The 12,159-nt window shown below is 39.4% G+C and overlaps 1 protein-coding gene across 1 annotated transcript; it reads left to right on the top strand.

The window, feature by feature from the left end:
* Positions 1-7,082: 7,082 nt before the first annotated feature.
* tmem254 (transmembrane protein 254) lies at positions 7,083-11,840 on the top strand. The gene is made up of 4 exons (XM_042433674.1): positions 7,083-7,226; positions 9,722-9,825; positions 10,573-10,632; positions 11,029-11,840. Exons 1-4 carry the CDS (start codon positions 7,140-7,142, stop codon positions 11,147-11,149), a joined length of 372 nt encoding a protein of 123 aa, XP_042289608.1. The 5' UTR covers positions 7,083-7,139; the 3' UTR covers positions 11,150-11,840.
* Positions 11,841-12,159: the final 319 nt, after the last annotated feature.

The raw sequence follows: 12,159 nt of genomic DNA, 5'->3' as shown, positions 1-12,159 counted from the left end.
GGCAGTCTGCGACATTTCCTCTGCTGAGCTATCTTTAGTGAGTACACAGGTTGAGGAGCTGCGTTCCCTCCTGTGTCCAGGCCTATTGTGTGTTTTTACTGGGAAAAGGAACCTACGCCAGACACTAACAAAAGGACAACACCCATCCTCTCATGTTGAGGATGAAGGCAGGAGGACCAAAACAGTATAAACAATATAAGCACATTTCACTGTTGCTGGAAACAGTGTCAAGCCTCAAGCCTAACATCCTGTGTACTGTCTTGGGATTTTCCCATTGCATGTTTGATAAAGAAATATGTGTTGGGGTCATCAGATCAGGAGAAACATACTGAAAGGCTGACACACTGGGTGTATTGGTAAATGGTAAAAAGATGAGATACATTCTTTCATCTCGACCTGACAGTTTAATTCACCCATCAGATAGGCCTACAGCGGATAATCTGATGGTCAAAAGAGTGACCTTTTTCATAGGTGTAAAATTACAAAATGACTTCAACTTTTGAATGCTAGCACCATGGAGTAGTAGCAAAATGTGGTAAAAGGTTTTATTTAACATTTTTTAGTCCCTTTTGTCTTGGCAAGCACTTAATCATCTTTATATCCCCTGTTTTGCCCATTCAATATTTCCTTTATCTCACCATAGGCTATTACCAATTTTTCATATAGAATGATGAGAGAGTGTTTTCATGTAAGTCCAGAGGAGTGATGGGTCCATGGTGTGTGTGTGTGTAACGTCAGTTGAGCAATCGAGTTTCATTGACCTGTCCAATAACAGATAATATTTTGTCAGTTTCAGGGTTTGATAACTATCAAATTTTGACATAATACTTAAAATACTCCTGCTGTTGGGGTAAAATACGTTGAGGCCAATGTGTCCTATTACAAAATATAATTTGAATGTTTCTGAGGGATTTCAGATAAAAAAGTAACTTTTTAATTTTTAAGACAAGGTTTTACTGTGACGCCAGAATATATGGAAATCATTTCATTATATTAAAAGAAGATATGTTTCTTTATAACTGACAGAAAATCTTAAATTTTATTTTTCTAAATGAGAATCCTTTCATTTTGAAAATGATTTCTTCATATTAGACCTTGTATCCCCACAGAAGACAGAGGCACAGGTTTAGGGCAGAAAGAAATCTGTTGCTTCTCTTCCTTCCCCCAACTCACAAGTGCCATCTACTGGTTGTAGTTCATGACCTACTTTCCCTCCAAGCTTCATAGAAAATCTGTGACACCTGGACAACAGAAGAATTCACGCAATAACTGGCTCTGTTGACGTTAACAGTGCCAAATCTTCATGGTTGTAAATTAAGTAAGTTCTTGCATGAAAAAAGCAAACGAAAAGTATTTTATGCTTTATTACTACTGATTTATTTGTATAAAAGTGTAGAAAATCATAAATAGAGGTTATAAATACTGAATAGATGAATAAATACATTAACCAAACTGTTGTCAATTTGAGATGATAAAAACATTATTTAGGGCTGCAGGATCTTCACAGTGTTGATCCCATTTCCAATACTGCTGCAAAGTCCTTGTGGTGTTTTTTATGTACACATTTCTGAAGCAATACTGAAATGACAAAAATCAAAATATTAAATATGATTTCTAACTGTCCTGTAATCCTTTATCACAGAGTTGTCAGCAGAAAGCCATTTTCTCCTCAGTAGCATGGCTGCCCAGGCCCTCTCCTCCCAGCCAGTCCTCATCCAGCTCCCCCAGAATTTCCTGCAGGGATAGCTCAGGCAGGGGGGCGTGCTGGACCAGTGTCAGATGTCCGGACTCCCTGCATCCTTCCAGAGCAGCCCCACTCCACGAATCCTCCATTTGCCAGTACTGACCTTCTAGTGGAGGGCTGTTTTCAAGACTGGTGTCCCAATATCCAGAATCAGGGGTGTCCGGGGTGGAGGAGTGGGAGGTGGAGCAAGGCATGTAGATCTGCTGCTCTGCTGATCCAGGATACATGAAGCCTGCTGCCTGGTTGGAGCTTGAGTTGTAGTTTCTCACTTCCATGGGAGAGTGGCACCACAGCGGCGTGACAGGGGATGTTTGGCTGCCTGGCTGGGACCAGTAGCCCCTCAAGGGTGGGCTGCCCTGCTGGAGCCCATACACAGAACCATAGTGGCCACGCTCCTCAATAGTGGAATAGGCTGGAGGACACTGTCCATAGAAGCAGGCCTCCTCCATCTCCTCCTTCACCTGGGTTGGGTAGGCCGGTGGGGGACCCTGAGGGACTGAGCCAGCCTGAGGGCCCCTGGCTCCAGTGTGGGGTGAAGGTAGAGCATCCTGGACTGGGCTCTCAGTCTGCCACAGCGCTTTCTTGGCTCCTTTGCACTTCAGGGTGCGAGCTCTTCTGTTCTGAAACCACACCTGGACAGGAAAGACAGAGAAGAGGAGTTTAGATTTGAATCAGGACAGATAAACAACACATTCTGTTCTGTTAATCATTCTTCTGGGCAAACAGGCACCAGTGTAGGAGGAGGAGAGCAGATCTAGTAGATGTCAGCTGTCAGAGCCTGCTGTACAGTCTATCTGTCACCTCAAACAAGATCCCGATAAAAACAGCTTGTGTCATCTTTAAAGATAGGGAAATCAAGTGATAGAGTGATAGTGCTATCAACAGTTGTATGCAGGATGCATTTGGAAACAGAGCCCTTCTAATGATCAGAAACCACAGTACAAAATGCCTTACCACACAACCATGTGTGTTTGCTTATACACTTATGTGCAAAGCATGCACATTTGTGTGTATTTAATCTTGGAAGAACATCAGTATCCAATTCCCCAAATAAAGATAATCCTCAAACTTATCTGAACTTACAATTTCACTGAAAACCATTCATTAATTTCATCTTCATATTTATTCCTAAGATACAGGGTTTTTTCAGTAAATGTGATGCCAGGGGCGACTGCATACCTGGATGCGTGACTCTGGAAGGCCCGTGGTCTGGGATAGGCTCTCTCTGAGGCTGATGCCAGGGTACGGGTCAGTCTCAAAGGTGATGCGCAGGAGCTCCACATGCTCTTTGGAGAAGCTGGTCCTCTTCCTGCGGCTGGCACTGCGAGAGGAGGTGCCACCGGAGCCAACGGGTCTGGCATCATCTGAGGGAGGAGAAGAGAGCAGGTTCTACATCAGACGGGATCCACAACACATCTTTCCCAATTTCAATCATTAAGTTCTGCTTCGTCGCTCTACAGGCTTCCCTCTACAGCTGTAATGAAACAGTAAACCTGACTAATGCAATGCATAGATGCAGAATGTTGAATATTTACCGTCATAGATTTAATTAACTGCCTTTTCTCTTTGCGTGGTTCTGATGCTGTACTATCAAGTATACAAAACAAAGCATGTATGTCTTTATCACTGATTATACCAGACCCTTGTTCTAATATTAGCAAATTCTTTAAGGGGTTCTAGCTTTATAGGTGGCAGGTTTTACATTATATGACATGCAAGTAGTGTCGACATGTTTACACAACCTAATACAAGGATCTGCAAATCATTTTAAAGAGGCTTTTCTGTTATTGGCAACATGCCTGACACTACCTGTCTGTGCAGTAAAACCATCACCTGGTAAGCAAGTTAAACACATACTAAACTATTTCAACCAGAGCTCTGTCATTTAAACAGTTTGCAAAAACTAAAGCATATAGCTGCAGGTTATGAACTAAGCAAAGCAAACTGACAAGCAGAATTACTTGTTTTCAATCTTATAGAGTATAAAGCAGGTCTTACCATTGCTGGAGTCCTTCCACATAGCAGCACTTAAATGAATGAAGCTCACAAATAGATTTTGTAATGCACTTCTGATGTGACAGAGTTCACAGTATGGCAGTGTGTTCCTTCACTGGGAGTCTCTGAGTGTGTCTCCTGGTTGGGTCAGGGTACCTTATATATTGATCACCTGAGACCCCAGAAGGCCATGGTAAAGCCACAACAGAGTGTTGGGGTGGGGTGTCGTTTTGCTTTGAGGATGGGTGGTCAACAGAAGTACTCTGAGCAGAGGATCCCTTCTACCCCCCCCCCCCCCCCCCCCCCATCTCCCCCGTTATCACCTGATCCCTATCAAAGTGGTGGCAAGGTCAACAGCAAATATGACACACTACAGAACAATTTGGGCTGAGACAAAAGAAAGTCTGTATAGGATCGTTAGCCTCATCGATACCACTTAACTCAAAGATGACAAGTACTCACACATGAGAATATTTGTTTAGGTTTTTTGTGTGTGTGCTGCTGAACATGTGACATATCAGATAATATACAAGACAGGGCCCACATTCACAAACTTTGTTTTAATCTTCACTGTTAAACTACATTCATGATTTGTGTCTTTTTTGCTTCTATTTAATAATGACATGCATAGTTTCAATGTGTTTTGTAGTGGTTGTGGTTTTGTGGTTTGTCATTAATATATATTGTTACAATGCATATTAATACACAATGTATTAGGCTAGTGTTTTTAAGGGTACAGATGTTCTGAAGTGGGAAAAGACAAGACACCTAAGCACTATAAACATATCTTAATATTTCAAGGCTATCCCTTCATTCAAATTTGGCTACTGGGAGTCATCTGATTAGTGTTAAGCACAAACAAACTTTAGAGGCTTTGCAAACTGTTGAACATTAATCAACCGACAATAGCCTTCAAGAAATATTTAACTCACAGGCCTTAGCAAAATACAAAACAGCATTCTGAGCTGAAGCCTATCAGCGGCTCCTGTTTTCTTTTCATATGCAGGGCAGCTCCCTGCTATCACAAGAGAAAAGACAAAGGTGGGTAATTATTCAGTGATTAATTGGACAGCTATTTGGTCCCACACAGCAGCCTCATTACAGTGAGCATCAAAGTGAGCTTGTCAAATGGTTTAACATGTCCAGGCTTTGACCGAGCTGTATGCAGATGCTGTGACCTTTAACCTCAATATGTCAAATGTGTCTTGATTGTGCTGACCTGCTGCCAGAAAACAGGCATGTGATTTCTTAAATGAAATGTCATGTTTTATTTAATTATAAACATGATGAATATGTCTCATCCTATGCCCATTCACAATATAGTCTTCACCTTTGACCTCTTTCCTGCCGGTCAATTTATCATGATTTCTGAGCTTGTACCATGAATAAGAGCATCAGCTAGATAGAAAGTTGAATGCACAGGAAATGTGAATTCTAACATAGTGAATCAAGTCAAATAGTACAAAAGGGCAAAGTGCAGAGACAGATTTACAGTATATGTAAGTGTTTTAGAAAACAGTGCAGTTTGAAGTTTACCAAAGTTATCTACAGCAAAGAAACAAGCCATGTCTTTTTATCTTTATCTGGACAACTAGAAGAATCAATGTCTCCATGTGTGGAGACGGCTCCTGAAAGTCCCACTAACTCTCCCTCTGCTTTATCCAAATCCTATCAGACATCATACGCAACACTTTGCCGACTCTAGAAGCTCCTAAATTCACTCATGTGAATTAAATATTCTATTGAATTCTGAATCGCCATATTAAAAACTTGCACTGTGTATTTCGCTATCTAAAATTAGTATGATAAAATAATAAAACGGGAAAGAGTCTTATCAAGGAACCATTTTGGTAGATTAAATACTTGCTATGCCCAAGTTTACATACAATGATCGAGTGATTAAAGATAACTAAACACTGGTTCAACCCATGGGCTATTCAACTAATGCAAAATCACTATGAAGGACTTTGTTTAGTTTTGTCTTGACACTACAGAGATCTGCATATTTTAAAAAGCAAAAAGTCATGTGATCAGCTTATCTCTTCATGTAAACTGCAAAGCATAATCCTCCAAACAGTAAAACAGTGATGCTGCAACTATGGCTGTCACAGAGTCACAGGGCTGCACAAATCAACTCATACATCACAGTTTGGAAATAGGAAAAGGTTGAATTTTCATGTTTGGCATTTATTTATTAGTTTAACATGCATTTTAAATTTCTATGCTATATAATAAAGTGTTCGTTTTAAGTTGGTAGTTGTGGGAAATCATGTAAAAAAAAATTTTAAAAAACAAGATGAGAGGAATTATGAGCTTTTTAGGAATACAAAATTATTCTACCATTACTGACATCATATTTGGTGATTGTAATAATGTTATAATGTTCATAGTTTGGTTCTGTGTAACAAGATACATGATTAAGACATTATAAAATAGTAGAAAATGAATGTATTATAATTAATTTACATAATATATTATAACAGTGAAAGATACCCTGATTATTGTAGAATTGATTAAGTTTATCAAGCATTTTCTCCACATCCAATCTCTTGATTTTTTGTTTGTGCAGCTGCATAACTCCAAAATTAAATAATTGTAAGTGTTTAGGAACAGCCAAATAATCTAAAACTCTATAGGGGTCAGTAGTCCGCTGCTTCATTATTTATTTTATTAAGTATAAATTCTGAACTACAGTAACAGTCAAAAGTTTGGACATACTTTCTCATTCAAGGGAATGCATAGGCTGTGGACAAAGGACAAAGTCTGTTAATAAATGCATCTCCTCACAGCAGCTGCGTACTACATCCAACCATTACAGCCAACCATACTGATTCTAACTGTGGTGTGGAAAGAAAGTGAGAAAATTAAGTATACTAAAATGTCAGTATTCATGCTAAAATTGCTTTTTTATTGAGTGTGGTATTGATGTACAGAATTATCCCACAATAGCAATAGAGGAGCAACTCACAGCAGGAAACATTTAAACAGATTGTGGACAGATGTGAGACAGCTCCAGTCAGAAGTCAGAAAACAGTTTTAAGTATTAAATGCTTTGAACAGCGTTTTGCTTTCTCTTTGAAAATGGCAATTGATTTCTAAAATTACCATTGGCACAAATTGTATTATTTCCCAAAGTTGTAAAGCCTTCTATCTACCTGAGCAATGCTAAAGTATTATAATATATGGTGTATGGTATTATAATACGTTATATAGTGTATATTATATATATTATATAGTTATATAGTTTTTTTTAAATACTTTTTACTACTACTGCTGAAAGCTCCAGGAGCACAAGAGGGCAGCATTGCAGTGAAATGCTTTTATTTCTACAGTTTATCTCCCACCGCTGTTATCACACGGACATATTTGACAGCTGGACCAGCGCAGAGCAGCAGCAGCTATGGCTAAGAGTGATGGATGCGACTACTTTAGAAGAACCAGCCTGTTTTGGATCGTCGCCGTGACACTGGGGATGAGTTATTTTGCTGTAAGTGCATTAAATGAGCTGTATGTGAAGTGGAAGTATGGTAGAATAAAGACAAAATACGTGTTTTTCGTTGTTTCTCGTGTTGTGTTGCGTTAAATATCCTCCGACTCGTTTATTATTCTCATTAAAAAAACAACAACAAAAAAACGTTACTGTCGTGAACTCTTGAGACATTTGTATCTATATATTTTTCTATATCGCCATTTAAATTGATGATATTGTGGTGATATTTTGTGAAAATGATTTTGTGTCGGCAAAGTAACTTGTAACTCGAGGTCATTGCTAAGTGCACAGTGTTATCTTATCGGGATCCCAGGACAGGTCAAACATACATCTGTGCAAAGTTCATTGAACAAGTCAACAGCTGTCTGACAACTCCTGTACTTTAGTAGAAGCAGACAGTACGACAAACTCCATTCAAAATATGGTGCATTTATGTATAAGTGTGTTATTTGGCTTATGTACACACCTGGCATGCAATGACTTGAAGCTTTGTTTAAATGTTTAGTTATCAGTCTTTCATTTCGCGTCGGTCAGTCAATTAATGCCGTGTAGCATTAAACCTAACAGATTGTTAGCAGGTTTTCTTGTAGCTAATAAGTGTTGCCTGTTTGGTAAGACAATTGCAAATATTAAACAAATTGATTGCTAATAAGAAATTTCATAATCAGTAGCAGCTGGATAAACACAAGCTCAGCCTTTAGGTGCGTGTCTGTCATTCAAACAGTGAATGAACAGCAGTTGAGGGCAAAGGGCCCCTGCCAACAATGGCCCTTTGTGTTTCCATGCACCAGCCACAGTCCACATGGACACATACCTGACATGACACAGGTGGACAGAAGAGGACAACAGTAGTTTGACACAATGCAACATTATGTCATATGAGCTTCGCTGTTATTTATGGTCTGTTGCATGACTCTGTGTGTGTTTCATAATTCATAAATGTTTTCTTGTACTACAGTCTGTTAATTTTGCTTAGTAAATTGTCCTGTTTACTTATTTAAGGGCTGTAGACATGTTTTGAGGTAGTATTTACTTCATTTAAAATGCTTTCAACTTTAAGAACTTTATCGGTTGAAGCAACATAGTTGAATTATTATCACTATGAAATTTGTTTCAGAGTGACAGCTGTTGGAATAAATAACTGATCAAAATGTTGATGTTGGTAATTAGGGATGCACGATATTGGATTTTTTGCAGATATGCTGATATTTCCAACTCATTGTGGCCGATTGCCGATGCTGCTACCGATATATGCACATATTTTTTTCCAGTTGGCTGAGGAGACTATTATGTATGCAAGTGTAGATTGTATGTATGAGCGGAGCGTTATCCATGAGCTAGCCTCCCAGCTAATGTTAGCCCCGGCTCTCCATGTGGATCTAACCGGAGCACCAAGCTCCGGTTTGTTATTCAGGTTAAAGTGGGAAGAAGCAGCTGGTCTGGCGGGCAGCTGAGTGAAGTGGAGCCTGCAGAGGAAGCACCGGGTCCATCAGGGTGACACAGTCCATTGAGGAAAGCACAGTCAGGCAACGGAGGGGAAGGCGACATATCAGCCTCTCATAATTGGTACAATTCTCCGATGCCGATATTTCATTTTAGAGCTTTTATCGGCCAATACCGATCATATCGTGCATCCCTAATAGTAATCAATCTGACGCATTTTCAAAAAGTAAAGCATCTTGCATGTCTTGTCTGTACACACTCTGTGTTGCACAGCTATAGCATACAACCACCTGTGTTCTCCTGTAGAGATAGAGATGCTATCAGGTTAACTGGTTATGGACTGAACCAGATGTCAGTTTGTATAAAGGTGGAGAAAAACTTCATCACATTCTGACAGTAACAGATAATATGGAGTCAGGTTTAAAGCCTGAAGAGATGTAGTGTGGCATGTCTCCCATGACCCGACCACCCACCCATATAACTCCAACCCACCAAAAAATCTGGCAAAACTGATTCACCTCCAGAACTGTGTCAAATGTAATTTCAGTGGCATATCTCACAAGGTTGCCCTTTGCACTACTTGCAGTCATGGTCCAAAATGCTGCATAGAAGCCATTCATCATGGAAACATAATGTCATACAGCTGATTACTGACTCAGTGCATTCACATCGCCTGAGAGCACACAGATGGTCAAATCAACCAACTGTGAACTTTCTAGTATTACAAAAAGAACATGAGTCATGTTGACCAAATTGATCAGAACATTGGGAACTACAGTGTATGCTTTTAAAAAGAAGAAACTATCATTCATATTTTTTTCAGCCGTATGCCATGAAGTGCTTGTCACAGTCATTACCAACACAAACAGTCTTTTCAAACACGTTTCATATCGCAGCAATGAGATTAGAATTCTGAGTAATATGTTTTGGGATGAACAAGTTATGAAAAGTTAATGTATGTTTAGAAAATGACAAACAACAATCTCTCAAACTATACAGCATGTGTGTATGGTTTACATGGTTTGAACTGCTCCATCTGTGTTTTGCAGTGCTGCGTGTTTGTGCCAGAAAAAATCCCATTCGCACTTCTTGGTCCATTTGGCACCTTCTCCAAATACCTTGTGGATAACCATGCTGGCATTCTGTACAAAGGGTAAGGTTTTGTTTGCACCACATGTGGCCCCTGCTAACAAGAGAGATACACTTCTTGATAAATGTGTGTAAATGATACATACACCACACCGACAGTTTGACTCTTTTAAAAAAAGGAAAACATTTCAGAATTTGATCTAGAATACAAAAGTTATGTCGTTCTCACGGGCTCTACTAAAAGTATTGATTAACCCTCATTACAATAAAAGGCAGTAACATATTTTCCTCACAGTAGAAGTAGCATCAACAACAATCAAATGATGTGCAAAGTACCCCCACAGGGCTGAAATACACTATTTAATCAACTACTGCCTTAATGTTCTTCACTATTTACACATCGTTACCACCATTACCACAGGCAGAGCACTTTGCTAATTAGTCGTTTAAGTCACATGACTGCTGTGAGTATTAAGACTGAGATGGAAGGATAATGTTTTGGTGTTTGTTGGAAGTCGTGATATACAGAACAGCCGTTAAGCCTGAGTGTCTATTAAGAAGAAACTGGAAAGCATCGTTCAGTCTTTGGTGGTTTGATATTTGTGAAGTGGTTGATCTTTGTGTAGGTTGTCATGTGACTCCTGTTAATTCAGCGCTACTGGCGTAGTGGCAGCTTGGTGTGAGTCATCTTTGCATGAGGAAAAACAAAGCATGTTGTGAAGGTTTCAGACCACACTTATTTCTGGATTTATCCATTAACAATGATGTGTTCATTATCATTGGTGAGTTTAACGGAAACTCTTTGTTACAGGTGGTTTGTTACCTGGGCTATCCATGTCTTTGAGGCTTTAATGGCATGGAGGGTGTGCAGGTAAGAATGTCAAGAACCTTATTGTCCACTAGATGGTGACGTTATCTCCTTTATTATAGACCTGTTTCCCACAACTCTTTTATGAAATTGGGTCTTCTCAAAAGTTTCATCACCCCCAAAGCCTTTAAAACTCATGTCAAACACACTGCTCATACCAAATGTCATTGTCATCCTGTCCAATTGGATCTTGATGGAGAGTAAATATGAAACAAAACCTGCCAGATAGTATTTAGAAGGTAAATGTGTGCAGCAAAAACACATAATGTAAGCAGTAGTCTTCACATTTGACATGTTCATAAAATTCTAGGTGAATTGTAACCACTGTTAGACTTTGAGCCCATTTAGAAAGCTGCTGACTTTACTTTTGCTTGTTGTTTCTTCGCCATGTTCCCGCAGCAACAAAGGTATCGACAACATGGCCACTCGCTGCATGTGGTTTTTCCAGACCTTTCTGTTTGGCTTCGCTTCTCTCGGCCTGCTCCTCAAGTACGACCCCGAGCGGCCCAAACAGCACTGATGCCGGCAGGAGAAGAACACTGCATGAACCTCGGAAATCAATGGCCTCCTTGTGCCTGTTCTTCCTCCACTGTCATCCCCTCTGATATGAAAACCTGCTGAGGGGCACGGAGTGGAGGAAGACACTTGAGCCTTTTCTTTTATTATGTTTCTTTTAACAAAAAAGTATTGCGGTGATCACCTAACTTTGATTTGACAATACAAGCTTTTCTTACTTTATTTTCTGTGTTTCTTATGATGAGCCAACATCTCAGTTTCATTCCATAGATTTTTCTATACACCTAGTTGAAGGAAGGCAGTTGTACCCTAGAAATAATATTTTAAAAGTTTGCATTGATAATATTAACTGAAGTTATTTAAGAATCTGCCCTGAGCTGAATATTTAGTGCAATACAGGGGAATCTTTTATGAAATGGTTTTCTTCTCTCATCATGTTTACATTCAGCCTGGATGGCAGCAGTAGTGATATTTTCTCAGCTGCTGTGCTGAACATAATGTCAGACAGGTTGGCTGCAGATGGTGCGCTGCCACCGGCCTCAGAAATTCTCCAGGATAAAGAGAGGAGAGCTGCTCTATACATGTTTTAAATTCACATTTGCCTTTCCTATACTGAAGTGCTTTGACTTCACTTTTTTAAACTACAGACTGGAAGATCTTAATGCTAACTGCAAAATAAAGATTTATAAACTGCATGAAATGTGTTTTGCTGCATAATTTTTATTCCTCTGAAAATGCTCAAAATGCTCTGACTTCATCCTGTATTTTAAATGCTAACCTCAGCATGCTAACATGCTCACAATGACAATGTTGACACACATTCAGCGGGTATAATGTTTACCATGGTTACTATCTTAGTTTAGCATGTTGGCATGCTAACATTTGTCAAGTGCTACTAAACACAAAGTTCAGCTGAGAATGATGAGAATGTCATTAGTTTTGCATGTATTTGGTCATAAATCAAAGTATTGGGCAATTTAAAATTTTGACCTGACAATGGTGCTGAATGAAAAA

The sequence above is a fragment of the Thunnus maccoyii genome, chromosome 14, assembly GCF_910596095.1.
Source record: "Thunnus maccoyii chromosome 14, fThuMac1.1, whole genome shotgun sequence".
Lineage (NCBI taxonomy): Eukaryota > Metazoa > Chordata > Actinopteri > Scombriformes > Scombridae > Thunnus > Thunnus maccoyii.
Note: the sequence above shows the minus strand (reverse complement) of the source record. Positions and strands in the feature narration are given on the sequence as shown.

Coding starts and splice junctions, on each gene's coding strand:
- tmem254 (XM_042433674.1), top strand. CDS start 7,140: ATGGCTAAGAGTGATGGATGCGACTACTTTAGAAGAACCAGCCTGTTT. Junction 7,227..9,721: donor TGGGGATGAGTTATTTTGCT/GTAAGTGCATTA, acceptor TGTGTTTTGCAG/TGCTGCGTGTTTGTGCCAGA. Junction 9,826..10,572: donor GCTGGCATTCTGTACAAAGG/GTAAGGTTTTGT, acceptor TCTTTGTTACAG/GTGGTTTGTTACCTGGGCTA.